This window comes from Planococcus citri, chromosome 5 (genome assembly GCF_950023065.1).
Source record: "Planococcus citri chromosome 5, ihPlaCitr1.1, whole genome shotgun sequence".
NCBI classification, from domain to species: Eukaryota; Metazoa; Arthropoda; class Insecta; order Hemiptera; family Pseudococcidae; genus Planococcus; species Planococcus citri.
This window is the reverse complement of record NC_088681.1, coordinates 60051462-60070407: the sequence shown is the minus strand read 5'-3', so window position 1 is coordinate 60070407 and position 18946 is coordinate 60051462. Positions and strand designations below refer to the sequence as shown.

The 18946-nt window shown below is 34.2% G+C and overlaps 3 protein-coding genes across 3 annotated transcripts; all 3 read left to right on the top strand.

Annotated features, from left to right (window-relative positions):
- Positions 1-2753: 2753 nt before the first annotated feature.
- On the top strand, positions 2754-5081 carry LOC135847872 (uncharacterized). Its single transcript, XM_065367607.1, has 2 exons — positions 2754-2962; positions 3206-5081. Exon 2 carries the CDS (start codon positions 3243-3245, stop codon positions 4824-4826), a length of 1584 nt encoding a protein of 527 aa, XP_065223679.1. The 5' UTR covers positions 2754-2962; positions 3206-3242; the 3' UTR covers positions 4827-5081.
- Positions 5082-7221: 2140 nt separating this feature from the next.
- LOC135847975 (uncharacterized) lies at positions 7222-10501 on the top strand. The gene is made up of 2 exons (XM_065367721.1): positions 7222-8101; positions 8367-10501. The coding sequence occupies exon 2, from the start codon at positions 8404-8406 to the stop codon at positions 10210-10212; it is 1809 nt and encodes a 602-aa protein (XP_065223793.1). The 5' UTR covers positions 7222-8101; positions 8367-8403; the 3' UTR covers positions 10213-10501.
- Positions 10502-11947: 1446 nt separating this feature from the next.
- LOC135847769 (uncharacterized) lies at positions 11948-14408 on the top strand. The gene is made up of 2 exons (XM_065367469.1): positions 11948-12146; positions 12410-14408. The coding sequence occupies exon 2, from the start codon at positions 12447-12449 to the stop codon at positions 14199-14201; it is 1755 nt and encodes a 584-aa protein (XP_065223541.1). The 5' UTR covers positions 11948-12146; positions 12410-12446; the 3' UTR covers positions 14202-14408.
- Positions 14409-18946: the final 4538 nt, after the last annotated feature.

The window sequence follows — 18946 nt, the reverse complement described above, 5'->3', positions numbered from 1 at the left end:
ATATTTTTGACTCGACTTTCAGAAATTTCAAAGATGGCGAAAAACTGATTTTTCTCGTAAAAATTGCGTCGTTTAACTTCTAGTATCCCACATTTTCCAAAACTTTTGGCTCGCTGTGCTCCGGTCAATTTTCTTTTCTGTTCTAGAATTTAAAATTTGAAAAATGCTAGAGTTAAAAAAAAATGAAGTTTTCACATCAAAAATTACCTTGAATTGGTAGTTTTTTTAATTATAAAAAATATTCGTGCATGAGATTTATTTTCTAAAATCATTAGAAAATTAATTTTTGGATTTGTAAAATGTTAAGGACTAACAAAATCACCTTCTGGTATAAAAAATAATGCTAGTCGAGTTTTCGAATGAATTTTCAAAAACTTCCTCTTTCGTTTTATTGGAGGAACCGGAGGCCACTTTTTTGGTTCAAAATCAGGGTGTCTAACAGGTACTGCAAGTACTGTAAAAGTACTGCATTGAAATCCTCGGTACTGCAAGTACTGTAAAGTACTGCATTTTGCCTGAAAAGTACTGTATTTTTTCTCAAAATCATTGATTTAAAATTTTTTAAAAACCCTCAAAATGAATTAATCGGTGAAAATTAAAAAAAAAAAGTTCATTTTGTACCTCAAAAGATGCAGGGTGTCTACAAGCCTGGAAAACCTGGAAAACCTGGAAAAGTCAGGGAATTTGGTCGGTCTGGAAAAATCAGGGAATTTCGTAATTTTCACGCAAATAATCCCTGGAATTTTGAAAAAACGATCAATTGCAAATTTCAGATAAGGACTTGTTTTGAAAGGAAAACATTATTTTTTACTTCTCGAACCACAAATTTTCAAAAGCTTTTGCCCTCGCTTCGCTCGGGCTTGTTTTCTTTTCTTTTTTAACAGCCAGATGAACATTTCTAGATAATAAAAATCAAAGTTTTAAAGCCAAAAAATGAACTCACGAAAAAAAACATCGTTTTTATGCATCTCGAAATACAAATTTACAAGAGCTTTCGCCCTCACTTGGGCCTGTTCTGTTTTCTTTTTTAAAATCAACTTCCTTTAAAAAAGCATTATTCAAATTCTAAAATTTTAAAAGCCAAAAAAAACCTACTAGTTCTCACATAAAAAAACCTCATTTTTATGCCTTTCAAAATGCAAATTTTCAGAAGCTTTCGCACTCGCTTCGCTTGACCTTGTTCTCTTTTTTTTCAAAAGTAGTTAACTTTCTTCAAAAAAACATCATTCCAATATTAAAATTTGAAAAATCAAAAAATAAACTCTTCTTCATTTAAAAAAACCTCCTTTTTAGGCATCTAGAAATGAAAATTTTAAAAAAGTTCTCGCTTCGCTCGGGCCAATTTGTTTCTCAATTTTAAGATGAACAAATTTCTCATTTTGATGCCTCCAAAAAACGATAAAAAAAAGAAACATTTTCAAAAGTTATTATGAATATTGTAATCAATTGGCCAAACTTGATGTATGTTCTATTCATTTATTTATTTATTTTTAATTAAAAAAGTTAATAATCAAAGTTGAGCTGTTTTTTATATCCGAAGAAGTATCCAGTTCGAAGAGAAGCTTATAAAAAAAAAATACACCCCCCCAAAAAATTTTTTTTTTCTTTAACCAAAGTATGGGGTAAGCATAGAAAATTGAAAAAAATGATCTGGAAAAATGGAAAAATTGGTCTGGAAAACCTGGAAAAATCGGGGAAAATCATTTCCAGAAATGAGTTGGGGGGGGGGGGTCGGTGTAAGCTGGATTAAAAAAAATATAAGGTAATGTAAAAGTACTGCATTTCTTCGGAGAAATTTTCTTAGACACCCTGAAAATTGAGATTTGCGAAAAATTAATTTTCAAATTTTAGAACATTCCTAGGCCAACAGAATCAACTTCTGGCATAAAAAATACGAGATTTCGGTTTCATTTACATATTTCTTGAATTATTTGTATAGATTTTGGAGAGATATTGCTCTCGCTTCGTTCGGTACGTTTGTGATTGGGTTGAAATCGAAAATTGTCTAGAGATGGGTTTTAAATTGTAATGAAGAGGCAGTGAAAAAGTAGTGATATCCTCAATTTCCAAAATGAAATTATTTTTTTAAATACCAAAACCTGATTTGTTCAGTCCAACTTCTCTCATTGAGATTCTTGAAATTCGATTGACCTTCTTTCAGGCGTTCAAAGGTCAATGATCTGCTGGATGCTTCAAAACTGCGCAAAACGATTCGTAGCTCTTTTGATTAATTTTATGACCATTTTCTCCTATTTTTGGCTCAAATTTGATTTTCATAAATGTACCCAAAAACGAAAAAATGTACCTCAGCACCTGAAATTTTGATTAATGATGTATTTTTGAATGCTCTTTTAATGAGGTTTTGTTTGGTGCAGATGATTTTCTGCCTTTGGAATTAATTAGATATATTTCATTTGTGATTTTCGATAAAATATGACTCCTCCGTCCTACCCTCCCACCTGCACTATGTTGTGTCTAGTTGATATCTTGAAAGATCTAAAAAAGTGAAAATGTCAACCGAAGTGCCAAAAATTTTCTGAAATAGCTACTGAACATTTCCAAGAGGCATGTACTTTGAAAGCTCCTACGAAGGTCTAAATTGATTAACAAATTGTTCCGAAATGATTGAGATGTGTAAATATGTTTAAAATTGTGTTTTCAAGGGCCAAAAATTGAGTACGGTGTGTTATGAATATGCTGTAGACGATGCAAGCGATCCTAGAAAAATTTAGGCGCACTACAAGCAACCAGTTAGAAGTAGCAGAATGACCTGGTTTACATTGTTTCATATTGAAGTTTCAAGATACTATCCAGTGTGTGTAAAATTATCACATGACTTATGGTTGTGAAAGTTCATTCCGTGAATATTTTATGTCAACTCGACATCGACAGTGAAATTGTTTGAAATTATTGATCTAATAGGCTGTGAAGATATTGAAACGGAAGAAAAGTTGTCCCACAGGTTAGTAATGTTTATGAGAATCATTCTACTAGTTTTTGAGAACTGCTTACTTACAAATTTTCAGAGTGTACTTAATTTTTGAGGTATTGAAATTTGGAACAGGACAACAAATACGAGACTTAATAGTTCATGAAATTCAAATAGTCGTGTTCTGTGTATTCGCATTCGACCTTACTCTACCTAGTCATGTCACCTGTCCATTTCTCGTGTCAGAATTAATTCAATCTGCATTTACGATTCTAGGTTTGGATTGAAATAGTGTCTTAATTGAGAATTGCAAATGGCTGAAATCACTTCCGACGTGTTCGATATTTTTCATCCAACTCCAGTTCCTCTCAGGGAGTTATCAGCGATCGTCATTAGTCTCGAAATATGGCGCTGTGAAATAAATAAATACCGTTCGAGCAATACATTGAACGAGTTTCGTCCATCTGGTGAACTTATCTCATTGAAAACTATACTCGTTCCTGATTTTCCATCTGTGATTTATCCTACGATTGAAAAATATGTCGAAATATTTGGACGTTCAGTGGATAGCTGGCTATGGAGTCATTACAGAACAGTGTTTGAATTTCAATACGACCATTTTAACTGTGTATTGGAATACTTCGAAGATTTCGTGTGCGATTACGACGGATCCATTCATTATGCGAGGACCGCCGAACGTATGATGCATTGCGATCGATTTGATGTCGATCAGAAGTTTTTAATCGCTTGTACGTATTGTTTCGAAGACGATATCAGGCGAATTTGGCCATTTAAAATGAAAAATACGTCCTCGCGGCGTGACATGTTTTCCGAAAACTCGAAACTCACGTACTGGATTCTTTTTCTCGAAAATGGTATCGAGCTAACCGATCCTCCTATCGAAGAATGTATTCTTGATAAATGTTGGTTTCACAACGGACCATCTTTGGAATATTTCTGGAATCTTATTCCATCGGAAAATCGTCTGCGGAATGCTATGAGCGTCTTTGCCCGTGATTTACCATCGTTTGTTCGATTCATTTTGCCAAAATTGGACCATCAGCAGCTCGTTGAATTTCTTCGTGAAAAGGGCTGTGAATTGTTATATGCTTTATTGAAAAATTTTTGTTATGATGAAGAAATGGTTCTATCGACATGGATTCACGTTAAAAATGCGATGACCGAGATTGCTTTCACAAAGCTGGTCATCAAAATGGTTCAAAGTGAGGTTCGAGGAGGCCGTGTATGTTCATCGGATCAGGATGCTTATATTTGGCCAAACAAATATCTTGTCGATGATAGACGCAATCTCGATAATTTTGTGCAATTATGTATTGAAATATGGAGCACTGCTAGTGAAAATTTGAAACGTTTGGCTGTTAGAGAGATTACATCGCATACTAGACTATTTCAAGACGTATCCTACAACTACATTGGATGTGCACCAACTTCGAGAGAATTTAAGTTCTTATTGGCTGTCCTATCTGAAGCCGCATATGAGCAGAGGTTCGCTTTCTGGTATAATTGTTGGCAATATTTGATTACTAAAACGTGGGTCGAAGATTTAGATAAAATAATGCGGCTATGTTTACGAGACGAAGATGAGATTACTCTATTCAAGAAAAACTTCATGGTCAAAGACAAAAATGCACTTCGTTATTATACTTCATTACTAACCTTGACCTATTTCGACGAAGTGAATCAATTTGTGAGATTTTTATTACCGGAAATGCAAGCGGCGAGAAATTTTAAACAGAAAATACTACGGTTATTAGCTTTTTATCCATGTTTTTATGATTATGGGGTACCGAAATCTTCGTTCAACTCTCTTGTATCATGGTGTTCGGAAGGTAACGAAGAAGTTTCAAAATTACAGCTGAGCAATTTATCAATGTAGTTTTGATGGAATAATCTAAAAATCGCACCTAGTTGAACGGTTTTTCTCGTGAATTTCGGGTTCTGAGATGATCTTGTCGAGCCAGATTTTTACATTCTTTTTGATTATCTCTTAATTGTATTTTTGATTTATTTTTTCATTTTATATAACTTCATTTTATTCTTGTGTAAATAATCCATATTTTATACCTGCGCCGAGTACCTAATCTTAATCATGTTAATCGGTAATTAATTACAATCAACTATGCAAATCCTATCTATTATTGAATTGAATTCTCGCTTTTTCAAAAATTACAAGAATGTTCGCTTTTTTGAAAAATCTCAGTGAAGGTTGTCGCTTTTCTTGCAGAAAATTCGTTTTATACCAAAATTCCAAATGTTCTTTTTTATCAAAACTTATAAAAAGCTTCATTTTTTTAAAAATAGTGTCCGGAAGTCTAATATTATTTGCCAGAAATTGAGAAAAAGTCCCTCCTTTTGCCAAAATTGTTTGGCAAAAATTGTAAGAAATTTTTATTTTTTCAAGTAGGTACGAAAAAATTGTGATTTTTAGCAAAACGAATAAGAATTGTTTTTTTTTTTTTGGTGAGAAAAAATTCCGAAAGTTCCACATTTTTTCAAAAAGTTGTCCAAATAGGTGTTTTGATTTTTTTCAAGAATTGAATTTTTGGCAGAAATTGCCAAATATTTCACTTTTTTAAAACTAAAATCTGCAAAAAAGTTCAACTTTTGAAATTAATACCTAACAATATCATACTCGTATCTATCAATTTGAAGTGTTTTGTTTTTTTTTTTCGGTCACTTTTTTCTCCACATTGAAATGTTTTACTCACGATTTTCCAATTTTTTCCTCGATTTTTGACTACTTTTTTGACCTATTTTGGTTACTAAAATTGCCTATACTGGGTCATTTCCATGTCAATTCGACCCAGAAAAGGCGATTTTGAAGGTCATGTCTTTTGATTTCGCTCAAATTTTTTTTACAATATCTACCCACCCAGTAAGTAAGAAACCCGCAATCAGTTTGGTCCCAACCCCCTCAGGAGGTGGGTGAGGGGGCTTCCATTATTTTCACATTGTCTCGAGGTACTCAACTTCAGCAGCGCATTCCTCCGAAGCTATGATACATTGATCAAAACTGATTTCACAGTTCAAACGGGCATTGAATTTTGAATTTTTTAAGCATTTTGGAATTTGCAAAAGTTGAAAGTTGAACTTTCAAATTGAAAGTTCAAATTTCAAAATAGCGCTGTAAGTGGAAGCTACCATTTAAAAATCTGAAAAAATTACCATCGATGTATCTTTTGATGTTTTTTTGAAATATCTTATTTTCAAGATGGGATCTCTCAATTTGGGGGGGAATACCCCCACCGCCAATTTTGGGCAAAACTTTTGAAAAAAAACCTGGGGCATGTGACATATTGAATTGCATGTTTTTGGTGACGTTGAACACGAATATGACGTCAGATTTTTGATTAGACCCCATCCACCCCCATCCTCGGCCCCCAGCACCTCCCCAAAGAGGGTAAAAGTTGAAAAAAATAATTACATTCGTGTTACACATGAAATAGTATGTTTTTGGTGACGCTGAATACGAATATGGCGTCAGATTTTGAATTGGACCCCATCCACGGCCCCCAGCACCTCTCCAAAGCGGGGTAAAAGTCGAAAAAAATGATTTTATAAAAAAAAATTCGTGTGACATATGGAATTGTTGGACCTTTACCTATTTGCGGAGGTTCTGGGGGCCATGGGTGAGGCAATTTGAAAATCTAAGGCTATATTCGTGTTCAGTGATATCGAAAACATACTATTTCATGTGTCACACGAATGAAACCATTTTTTTGACTTTTACCCCTTTGGGGAGGTGCTGGGGGCCGTGGATGGGGTCCAATTCAAAATCTGATGTCATATTCGTATTCAGCGTCACCAAAAACATGCAATTCAATATGTCACATGTCCCAGGTTTTTTTTTCAAAAGTTTTGCCCTAAATTGGCGGTGGGGGTATTCCCCCCAAATTGAGAGATCCCATCTTGAAAATAAGATATTTCAAAAAAGCATCAAAAGATACATCGATGGTAATTTTTTCAGATTTTTAAATGGTAGTTCCCACTTACAGCGCTATTTTGAAATTTCAAAATGCTTAAAAAATTCAAAATTCAATGCCCGTTTGAACTGTGAAATCAGTTTTGATCAATGTATCATAGCTTCGGAGGAATGCGCTGCTGAAGTTGAGTACCTCGAGACAATGTGAAAATAATGGAAGCCCCCCCACCCACCTCCTGAGGGGGTTGGGACCAAACTGATTGCGGGTTTCTTACTTACAAAAATTTGAGCGAAATTTAAAGACATGACTCAAAAAGCTGGGTCGAATTGACATGGAATGACCCTTCTTGTATTTTAATTTTTTTTTGGAACGTCGGGTTCTGCTAATTTATCATTGTGAATAAATTGAGTATTTGAAAAATCCCTATTTTCGACTAACCGAATCGCTTGAAGATGAATTCAAGCCATTCAGCAAACCGGAATTCGAGTGAAACGTAAATTTTAGACTAGCAACTTCATTGTATGCAACATTTTGTGGAAATTTCCACTTTCAAAGATCTGCTGCAGGCTCCAGAACTACATTCAAAACGTCAAAGTGTCGAACATTGGATGCATATCGAATTTCAGAATTCCAGATTAATTCGGTAAACTGTCGATTTCCTCCTCATTTTTGGTTCTTCAATTTGAAAAATTCTATAAAAAGTCGAAAATGCGCCTCAGCCTCTGAAATTTTATGTATTTTTGTATTATTTCCCTTTCAAATTTGCTTTGTCTGGTGCAGACATTTTTCGGTTTGTTAGGTTACCTCCTACGGTTCCCACTGGCGTTCTTAAACATGATTTTCTTGACATATTCAGCTAAAAAAAATTGGTGAAAGTGAATTTTCAAATTGGACTAGTCGAATGCGAAAGAAACACGATTGGCGAGTAAAATCGTATTTTTAAGATGTTAACGACACCAGCGATCCTAAAAGAATCCGAGTGTACTACCAGCAACCTGTTGTTGGAGCACGACTTGGCTTTACTTTGATTCATTATTGAGGTACTTGGTACTTGCATATAATCAAATTTTATGGTCTATTACTGAATGAAAGTTTTTTTCCTGCGAGTGATGATTAATTTCAAAATTGCTTGTCGTGGGTGACTTGATGCCACTGAAGAACGAATTTGTCTTTGAATTTTGATAGGCTGTGAAGACGTTAAACTGGTTGAAAGTTGTACCAAACATTGGTAAGTTTCATGAAAATCATTAAAACCGGTTTTTTGAACCTGCTTATAAAATACCTACGCGATTTAGCTGATAATAGACTGATAGGCGATATACTGGAATTTTAAATAAGTCAACAAATTCGTGTCAAATGAACTGAATATTCACCATGTTTGATATAACTGGAATAACCGTGTTTTATATTTATTTCTATGGGAACTTCTCGACACAATATGTCACCTGTCAGTTGTTCATTCCAAAAAACTAATTCGATCACTACCATTCTAGGTTTGGATTGAAATAGTGTCTTGATCAAGACCTGAAAATGGCTGAAATCATGTCTGACGTGTTCGATATTTTTCATCCAACTCCAGTTCCCCTGAGAGAGTTATCAGCGATGGTCATTAGTCTGGAAATATGGCACTGCGAAATAAATAAATACCGCTCGAGCAATACATTGAAAGAGTTTCATCCATCTGGTGAACTTATCTCATTGAAAACTATACTCATTCTCGATTTACCATCGATGATTTATTCCACGATTAATAAATATGTCAAAATATTTGGAGATTCGATGAAAGGCTGGCTACGGGAACATCATTCAACAGTATTTAAATTTCAATACGTCCATGAAACCTGTATATTGGAATACTTCAGAGATTTCGTGTATGATTACGACGGAACCATTCACTACGAGAGGACTGCCAAACGTATGATGCAGTGTGATCAATTCGATGTGCATCAAAAGTTCCTAATTGCTTGTACGTATTGTTTCGAAGACGATATCATACGAATTTGGCCACTTGGATTGAAAAAGACGGACTCGCTGTATGTAAACTATTCTAAAAATTCGCATTTCAAGTACTGGAGCTATTTTCTCGAAAATGTTTCCATGGAAGACGACTCGATCGAAGAAGAGATGCTTCGTGACTTCATGCCTCTCAATGGGCCATCTTTGGAATATTTTTGGAATCGTGTCCCACCGGAAAGTCGTTTACAAAAAGCTATCGATGTTTTTGTCCGTGATTTACGATCGTTTGTTCGGTACATTCTACCAAAATTGGACCATCAGCAGCTCGATGAATTTCTCAAGCACAATGGTTGTAAATTGATGTATTCTCTGGTGAAAAATTCTATTTATGATGAAGAGTTTGTCTTACGTACGTGGGCATATGTTAATAATGCTACGAACGAGAATGTTTTTACAAATCTGCTTACGAAAATGTTGGAATGCGAGTTTATGGGGTTCTTCATGCGTTCCACAGTCGAATCGGATCCGGATGACCGTGATTTGGAAAACTTTCTTAATTTATGTCTTGAAGTATGGAACAGTGCTCCGGAAAACTTGAAACATTTGGCTGGTAAAAAAATTGCATCTATTGTGGAATTACTTCCACATTATCCTTCCGTGGTTTTCCTTCCGTTGCCCATAAGAGAATTTAAATTAGTTTTGGCTATTCTTTCATATGCCACTTATGAGGAGAGAAACGCTTTTTGGCATGGTGGCTGGCATCATTTGATTTTTAAAACCCAAGAAAAATATTTGCATCAAATCATGAAGGTGTGTTTTCAAAACGAAGATGAGATTACTGAATTAAAAAAAAACGTTTTGGCCAATAACAACCGGGTCGTTAAGTTTTGTAGATCACTCTTGCGAGATACGTATTTTAAAGAACTGAATGATTTTGTAAGCTTTTTACTGCCCGAAACGCAAGCAACGAGAAATTTCAAACAGCAATTACTACAGTCCACTTTTCTCAATGATGGATTTAATGATTCTTGCTTTAGTATCGTCAAGAAACCAAAAGAGTTCGATGAATTTATTAAAGATGCTTACGACAGTGTCGTTCAGTCTACAAACTTTAAAAATGAGCTAATGTCGTCACCTTCAGTCCGAACGAGATTGTCAATCGATGCTTTATTTATACGTATAGAACAGTTTACTGAGTTTATTGAGACTTTTGTCTCGACCGAGCGAATTCTTCTAGGGGTGAAAACTCATATAATTCATTTTTTAAAAGAAGAAGGGGCTAATTATAAATCTATGGTACCGGTATCTTCGTTTACCTCTCTTTTATCATGGTGTTTGGAAGGTAATGAGGAAGCTTCAACACTTGAGTTGAGCTATTTGTGATCTAGTTTTGAAGGTTTTTTTCATGGATTCCTGTTCTGGGATGATTTTTAGAGCCAGATTTTTACATTCTGATTATCACTTAAGGAATTGTTTTTTTTTTTTTTTTTTTTAATTTTTCTATTTTATACTTAACTTCATGTCATTTATGTGTAAATAATCCCTATTTTATACCTACGAGTATTATTGTATTTCAATCATGTAAATTAATTATAATCAACTACGCAAATGTATTAGTGAATTTAATTCTCGCTCTTTCAAAAATTACATAAAATGTTTGCTTTTTTGTAAAGTTTTTGAAGATTGTCGTTTTTTTTTTTGCAGAAAATTGACAAAAACGCATGTTTTTTACCTTAATTTTAAAAAGGTCTAAATTTTTCCAAAGGTTGAAAAAAGTTAACTTTTTTTCAAAATATTGTCCAAAAGACTATATTTTTTGCCAGCGATTTAGAAAAAGCCCTTCATTTCGTTGAAAATTGTCAAAAATGCTCACTTTTTCAAGTACAAAAAAATTTTAATGTTTAGCAAAATGGCTAAAGATTGTTTTTTTTTGCAAGAATAAACTCTAAAATTCCCTCATTTTTCCAAAAAACTGTCCTGAGTATTTTGATTCTTATCAAAAATTGAATTTTTTGACTGAAATTGCTTAAATTCTCTATTTATTTTGTTGACAAAAGTTGCCAAAAATCTCACTTTTTTAGTACCAAATTCTGCAAAACAGTTCAACTTTTGAAATCAATAACCTGATCATTTATCAATTTGAAGCGTTCTGCTTTTTTTTCGGTCACTTTTTTCTCCACATTGAAATGTTTTACTCGCGTTTTTCCAATTTTTTGCTTACTTTTTGATTACTTTTTCGACCTACCTGTTTTGGTTACTAAAATTGCCTACTTGTATTTTTAATGTTTTTTTGAGGGTGGGAAGGGAGAGGTAAATTAGTTTCTGCCAATTCAGCGTCGTATAAATTGAGTATTTGAAAAATGCTTTGTAGACTCGCAGTTGAACTAAAAAATCTGAAATTCGACTTGATTCCTATTTTCGACACACCAAATCGCTTGAAGATGCATTCAAGTCATTTTGGAGCCTCCAGCAACTTTTTGGTGGCTTGAAGTCACCTTCAATCGACTCAGCATACCAAAATTTGATGGAAACGTAAATTTTAGATCAGAAACCCAACTTCATGCAACATTTTGTGGAAATTTCCACTCTCAAAGATTTTACTGGAGGCTCCAAAATTATGCTCAAAACTGTTCGAAACTGTTTATGTACAATCGATCAAAAGGTCGAAAATTGGAAGAAAATCAAATTTCAGCATTGTAGAATTGGGTAAAATTTCGATTTCCCTCCTCATATTTGGCCCTTTCATTAAAAAAATTCTATGAAAAATCGAAAAATGCGCTTCAGGCCCTGACATTTCATGTATTTTTGTATTCCCTTTCAAATTAGCGTTGTCTGGTTCAGAAATTTCTCTGTCTATTGGGTTACCTCCTGCTGGCCTTCTAAAGCATCATTTTCTTGATAATAGGTATTCAGCTAAAAAATTTTGAAGGTGAATTTTCAAATTGGACTAGTCGAATGTGAAAGGAATTGAATTAGAGGTTCTTACACGATTGGAGAGTACAAATAAAATCGTATTTTCAAGATGTCAACGACATCGACACCAGCGATCCTAAAGAAATCTGGGTGTACTGCCAGCAACCAGTTGTTGGAGCACAACTTGGCTTTACATTGCTTTATTATTGAGGTACTCGAGTAATAAAATTTTATGGACGTTCTCATTACTTCTTACTCAATGAAAGTTTTTTTTCCTGCGAGTGATGATTAATTTCAAAATTGCTTGTCGTGGGTAGCTCGATGCTACTGAAGAATGAATTTGTCTTTGAATTTCGATAGGCTGTGAAGACGTTAAACTGGTTGAAAAGTTGTACGAAACATTGGTAAGTTTCATAAAAATCATTAAAACAGGTTTTTGAGACTTGCTTATAAAATACGCGAATTAGCTGGTGATAGACGAATACGTGAAGTGCTGGAATTTTCATTAGGTCAACAAATCCGTGTCTGATGAACCAAACATTCACCATGGTTCATGCAACTGGAATAATCGTTTTTTATATTTATTTCTAAAGGAACTTCTTCTCCACACAAATGTCACCTGTCAGTTGTTCATTCCTAAAAACTAATTCGATCACTACCATTCTAGGTTTGGATTGAAATAGTGTCTTGATCAAGACCTGCAAATGGCTGAAATCACTTCTGATGTATTCGATATTTTTCATCCAACTCCGGCTCCCCTGAGAGAGTTATCAGCGATCGTCATTAGCCTCGAAATATGTCGCTGTGAAATAAATAAACACCGTTCGAGCAATACATTGAAAGAGTTTCGTCCATCTGGTGAACTTATCTCATTGAAAACTATACTGATACTCGTTCCTGATTTGCCGTCTGTGATTTATCCCATGATTGATAAATATGTCAAAATATTTGGACATTCGATGAATGGCTGGCTACAGAGCCATTACAGGATAGTATTTCATTTTCATTACAACAATCAGAACTCGGTTTTGGAATTCTTCGAAGATTATGTATGCGATTACGACGGAACCATTCATTACGAGAGGACTGCCAAACGAATGATGCATTGTGATCGATTTGATGTGCATCAAAAGTTCCTGATTGCTTGTACGTATTGTTTCAAAGACGATATCATACGAATTTGGGCTGCACTTGGATTGAAAAAGACGGACTCGCTGTATGTAAACTATTCTAAAAATTCGCATTTCAAGTACTGGAGTTATTTTCTCGAAAATGTTCCCATGGAAGACGACTTGGTCGAAGAAATGATGTTTCGTGACTTCATGCCTCTCAATGGGCCATCTTTGGAATATTTTTGGAATCGTGATCCACCTGAAAAGTGTTTGCAAAAAGCTAACGATCTTTTTGTCCGTGATTTACGATCGTTTGTTCGATACATTCTACCAAAATTGGACCATCAGCAGCTCGATGAATTTCTCAAGGACAATGGTTGTGAATTGATGCATGCTCTGTTGAAAAATTCTAATTATGATGAAGAGTTTATCTTACGTACGTGGCTATATGTTAGAAATGCAATGAGCGAGATTGTTTTTACAAATCTGGTTATGAAAATATTGAAATGTGAGCTTATGGGTGGTTACATGGGTCCTAAATCCGAATCGGACCAGGTGGACCGCGATTCGGGGAACTTTCTTCATTTATGTTGTGAACTATGGAACATTGCTCCGGAAAGCTTGAAACGATCGTTTGTTGAACAATTTGCATCAAATGAGAAATTACTTGAAAACCTTGCTACGCCAACCATACTTCCGTCGTTGCCGCCGAGAGAATTTACATTCCTATCGGCTATTCTTTCATATGCCACTTATGAGGAGAGAAATGCTTTTTGGCATGTTGGCTGGCATCATTTGATTTTTAAAACCCAAGAAAAATATTTGCATGAAATCATGAAGCTGTGTTTTCAAAACGAAGATGAGATTACTGAATTTAAAAAGAACGTCATGGCCAATAACAACAACGTCCGTTGGTTTTGTGAACTATTCCTGAGACAAACACATTTTAAAGAATTGAATAATTTTGTAAGCTTTTTACTGCCCGAAATTCAAGCAGCGAGAAATTTTAAACAGCAATTATTACAGTCTACTTTTCTCGATGATCAACAGTGTGATTTTAATAAGACGTTCATCCAGAAATCGAAAGAATTCGACGAATTTATCAGCGGAGCTTATAACGATGTTGATGTAGCGACGAATTTTAAAAATCAACTCGTGTCGTTACCTTTAAACCAAAAACGAATATTGGCATGCGCTTCATTTGTTCCTATTGAACAGCTTATCAAATTTACCGAGTTATTTGTTTCGAATGAAGAAATCCTGCTGCTGATAGAAACACGTATAGTTGATTTTTCGAAAAAAAGGAACGATTTTCTTGAATCTGTAGGTCTTAGTAGGAATAAGTAATGAAACTAATTTATCTTCACTTCTATCGTGGTGCTGGGGAAGCGACGAGGAAGTTATGTTATTCAAGCTGAAGTACCTACTTGTAATAGAAGTTCATTTCATTGTATTACTGTCATCTATGAATTTTTTATATTTTGTTTAATACTTAGGTGATATTATTTTTTGGTATTTTTTGAAAATTACATTATATTTTTTGCTTCGTGTGAATTGATGATTATTTTCACTGCGATGTAGTTTCTGCCAATTTTATTCTAAGTCTGTATTCCAATTGATGGTAGGTAGGTACTGACTGATGTCTTCGAATAATTTATTGATGGCGTATTCCTCATCACTTGAACTAAAAGTGATTTGAGTCCCATAGGTATTTTTTTTGTAATTTCACTGGAATTTTTTTTACGAGTCTACGCAATCCCTTGTAAATAGTTCTGGAGCGTGAGCAGATTTTTGGAAGTCGACATTTCCAAGAAATTTTACCTAATGCAGTTGATATAAGCTGAAAGGAGTGTAGCTGGGAAAAATATGGTAGGCGATTTGGCCCCTCGGATTCTGAAACTAACGATTGGAAGTTGTTCCCAATAGTTCAAAACCTCGATATAAAATTTTTTAATCGTCACATCAGCTTCAATCTCTTTGTAAAAGGGGTTGCAATTTCAGTTTGAAATTTCTTTAGTTTGACATGTCTTGTCAATCGAATTTTTTCAAACTTACAGGAATATTGGGCACTATTAAGGATTACTGATGGAAATTTTTCTGAAATATTTTATGACCATTTTCTGCCATTTTTGTCTCAAATTCGATGTTCGAAAATGTGCCAAAAAACAATTTTGACCAAAGATGTATTTTTGTATGCTTTTTCAATAATATTTTGTTTGGTTGAGAAATTTTTCTGCCCTTGGGATTATATTTCTCTTGTGATTTTCGACACAATTTTCCTCATCTCTCCTACTCACCGCTGCTCTGTTGTCTGCAGTTAATACTGCAAAGATCTGAAAAATATGAAAATATTGTCTGAAACGCAACAATTTTTCTGAAATACTGAACATTTCCAATTGGAACGTGGGACACTTTGAAAGTAGGTGGAAACCGAATCGTTGGCTGATGCTCGAAGAAGTTTTCACATTTTTTGGTTAGGTTTTTAAAAAAATAATATAAATACTTTACATTTTCCCAGAAACTTAGAAATGACTTCAAATGATAAAATGTGCTTTTTCAAAAATGGATAGTGAAAGTAATGAAAAAGTAGTGAATTTAGTCAAAAAGATGGTGAAAAAATGAAAAAAATTCACTAACGCGTTCATTTGTATTTTTTTCTTATGATTTTGTTTGAAATTAAAAAGTACTTTGTGTACAGATTTTCCTTTAATCACATTTTTTTTTGTTAATTTTGTGTGTGTGATGGGGGGGGGGGTGGTCAAGTGGAGAGCTTTCTGAAAATTTGGTTGAAAAAACTGTCGATTTTTTTCAAAAAAAAATTCCGTTACCTACTACATATTATACCTGTCCTATATAGCCATGATCAACTTCTGGTAATTTTCAATCGGGGGGAGGGGGTCAATTTGACAAATTTTACGATTTCTGTAGACTTTTGATATTTTTGAGTGGTTTTCACAAATTCCTGGCTCCTTATTAAATGTCGAGATCGTAAAATTTTTATTTTGGCCTTCGACCAATATTATTTTATACTAGTTATTTTATACTCATAATTTATATCTGTTGATTGATGAATAATTTTATAACTAACTAATCCACTTTAATGTTTCTTTGTTTCAGGTGAGTACAAATTTCCTTGCAAAAATGATAGAATATTAACTCGCGTATGAGAATAAGTAAGTAATGTTATAATTCTTTTGAGAAAAGTTAGGTACATAAGTCACTTCTACATCTGTAGACTTTTATTTTCAATGGCAAATCAAAAAAAAATTCTAAAATCGCGGAATTTGAAAACAAGCTGAAGTAATTTCACGAAGAATTTTAAAAAAATCATTTGCAAATAATCAAGTATCAAAGTTCAAAATAGGTAAAATAAAATTCGAAATGACACATTATAACTCGATTGAATATAGGTTTTTATTATTACGTTAAAAGCATAGAAACACAACGTTTCGACACACAGTGCCTTCATCAGGTGCTAGATAAGACTGGCTACAGAGAGAGAATACATACGATGAAATTGGCTAGAACGAGATAAACTATTTGTGACGTACTAAAGATTTATACACATTTTTCGTATTTAACATATTTATCCACTATGTTGCTGACTTCTCGTTTCGCATTTGAGCCATACTTCTCATATATCCACTTGTAAACCATATCTTCCTGAAGTGTTAAGACTGATAGCCACCACAATATCACGAAGAATTTTAAAAAAATCATTTGCAAATAATCAAGTATCAAAGTTCAAAATAGGTAAAATAAAATTCGAAATGACACATTATAACTCGATTGAATATAGGTTTTTATTATTACGTTAAAAGCATAGAAACACAACGTTTCGACACACAGTGCCTTCATCAGGTGCTAGATAAGACTGGCTACAGAGAGAGAATACATACGATGAAATTGGCTAGAACGAGATAAACTATTTGTGACGTACTAAAGATTTATACACATTTTTCGTATTTAACATATTTATCCACTATGTTGCTGACTTCTCGTTTCGCATTTGAGCCATACTTCTCATATATCCACTTGTAAACCATATCTTCCTGAAGTGTTAAGACTGATAGCCACCACAATATCACGAAGAATTTTAAAAAAATCATTTGCAAATAATCAAGTATCAAAGTTCAAAATAGGTAAAATAAAATTCGAAATGACACATTATAACTCGATTGAATATAGGTTTTTATTATTACGTTAAAAGCATAGAAACACAACGTTTCGACACACAGTGCCTTCATCAGGTGCTAGATAAGACTGGCTACGAGTTATAATGTGTCATTTCGAATTTTATTTTACCTATTTTGAGCTGAAGTAATTGTCCATTGGGTTTGAATATTGAAATGATCACTGATTTTCCAAGTACTAATTTGAAAACAGTAAATCAAATTTTTGAGTTCACAAACAATTTTGATTTTTAATGAATTTTTTAAAAATCAAAAAATTAGTTGAAAATTTTGCTTTTTTGCGAAAATTCCAAATACTTAGTCTCATTTTTTTCAAAAAATTGTCCAAAAGACTAGCTTTTTTCCAACAAAAGCTCTTCCTTTTGCTAAAATTGTCAAACAAGCAAAACGGCTAAAATCAGTTTTTTTTTTTGTAAATAAAAGCTCACATTTGTCCAAAATTGTCCAAATATTTTGCTTTTTACCGAAAGTTGATTTTTTTTTGTAAATATTGCAAAGGGAAACACGATATCATACCAGGGAGAAGTAGATGTTGGTGGAAAGATTGCAAAGTTCCTGAGAGTCACAGGACTGATAAATAGGACCCTGAGAAGCAGTAAGGTGCGAAAAGAAACAAGATTGAAGGTGTACAATACCCTAGCAATACCAATGATGACTTATGGAAGCGAGGTTTGGGCACTGAAGAAATCTGATAAAAGAAGAATAACGGCAGCTGAGATGAAGTTCATGAGGAGAACGGCAGGGGTGACTCTCAGAGACAGAGTCCCATCTGAGAAAATAACAGCAGATCTCGGAGTGATGCCAGTCATGAAAAAGATAAAAAAGTATAGGAAATATTGGAGAAATCATGTCAAAAGGATGGAGGAAACAAGATCACCAAAACAGGTCCTCCAATATACACCAACGGGGAAAAGAAGCAGAGGGAGACCAAGGAGGAAACTCACTGATACCTCAGGCTCATCCTCGGCAGGTTCCACACCACAGCAGACAGGCCAATAGGCCTACCGCTTATAAGGAAACGACGACGACGGCAAAAATTCTCACTTTGTTGCCAAAAACTATCAAAAATCTCACTTTTCCTCGCCAAAAATTACAAAACAGACCCGAATTTTTAAAATTAAAAATGAAAACCGTATCACATCAATTTGAAGTTTTCTGTTTTTCTTTTTCAGTTACTCTCGTCCACATTGCCATGTGTTACTCACGTTTTTTCATTTTTTGGTTACTTTTTTTTCGAGTTATTTTGGTTACTAAAGTTGCTTACCTACTCATTTTGTTGTTGTTGTTGTTGGGTCATTCCACGTCAATTGGACCAAAACGTGGTAGGTGGGTTCGGCGATTTTTTTGAAATTTTTCCTGTGGGAAGACCTTCCGAAGGGACGACCAATGGCGCAAATCGCAGCCCTCTAGCCCATTTTCAACGGCAGCCAGGGGGTGTCAAAGTTTTCAGTGAACCTAAAATGTCATCCATTTCAGCAGTGGATTACTCGATAACCGCGATACCTACCAAGATGGAACTTTCTCCCATAGTTAAGGGTTCTGAAAAGCTTTTTGGTGATATCATAAAAATCAGTGTTGCCACTTTTTTTCGTACAAAAAAATAGCTCAAAAAGTTTTGAAACGTAGTTTTCATATCGTTCCGACTCTCAAAAATTCTAAAAAATATATTATTATGGACAACTTTTCATGCTGAACAATAACATATGAAAAAATTGGGATGGTAACATGTTGCAAAGACGATTTTAAAAAAATCAAAGTTTGCGAAAAAATGCGATTTTTTGATTTAAAACATGAAAAAATGTTTTGATTGGTGAAGTTGACCCATTTGACCCCTATTTTGACGTATCCGTTGAAAAAGTTGAAAAACCCCTTTCACGCGATGAAATGAACTCCTCACAA

Excerpts from the sequence above, each read along its gene's own strand:
- LOC135847872 (XM_065367607.1), top strand. The coding sequence starts at position 3,243 with ATGGCTGAAATCACTTCCGACGTGTTCGATATTTTTCATCCAACTCCA.
- LOC135847975 (XM_065367721.1), top strand. The coding sequence starts at position 8,404 with ATGGCTGAAATCATGTCTGACGTGTTCGATATTTTTCATCCAACTCCA.
- LOC135847769 (XM_065367469.1), top strand. The coding sequence starts at position 12,447 with ATGGCTGAAATCACTTCTGATGTATTCGATATTTTTCATCCAACTCCG.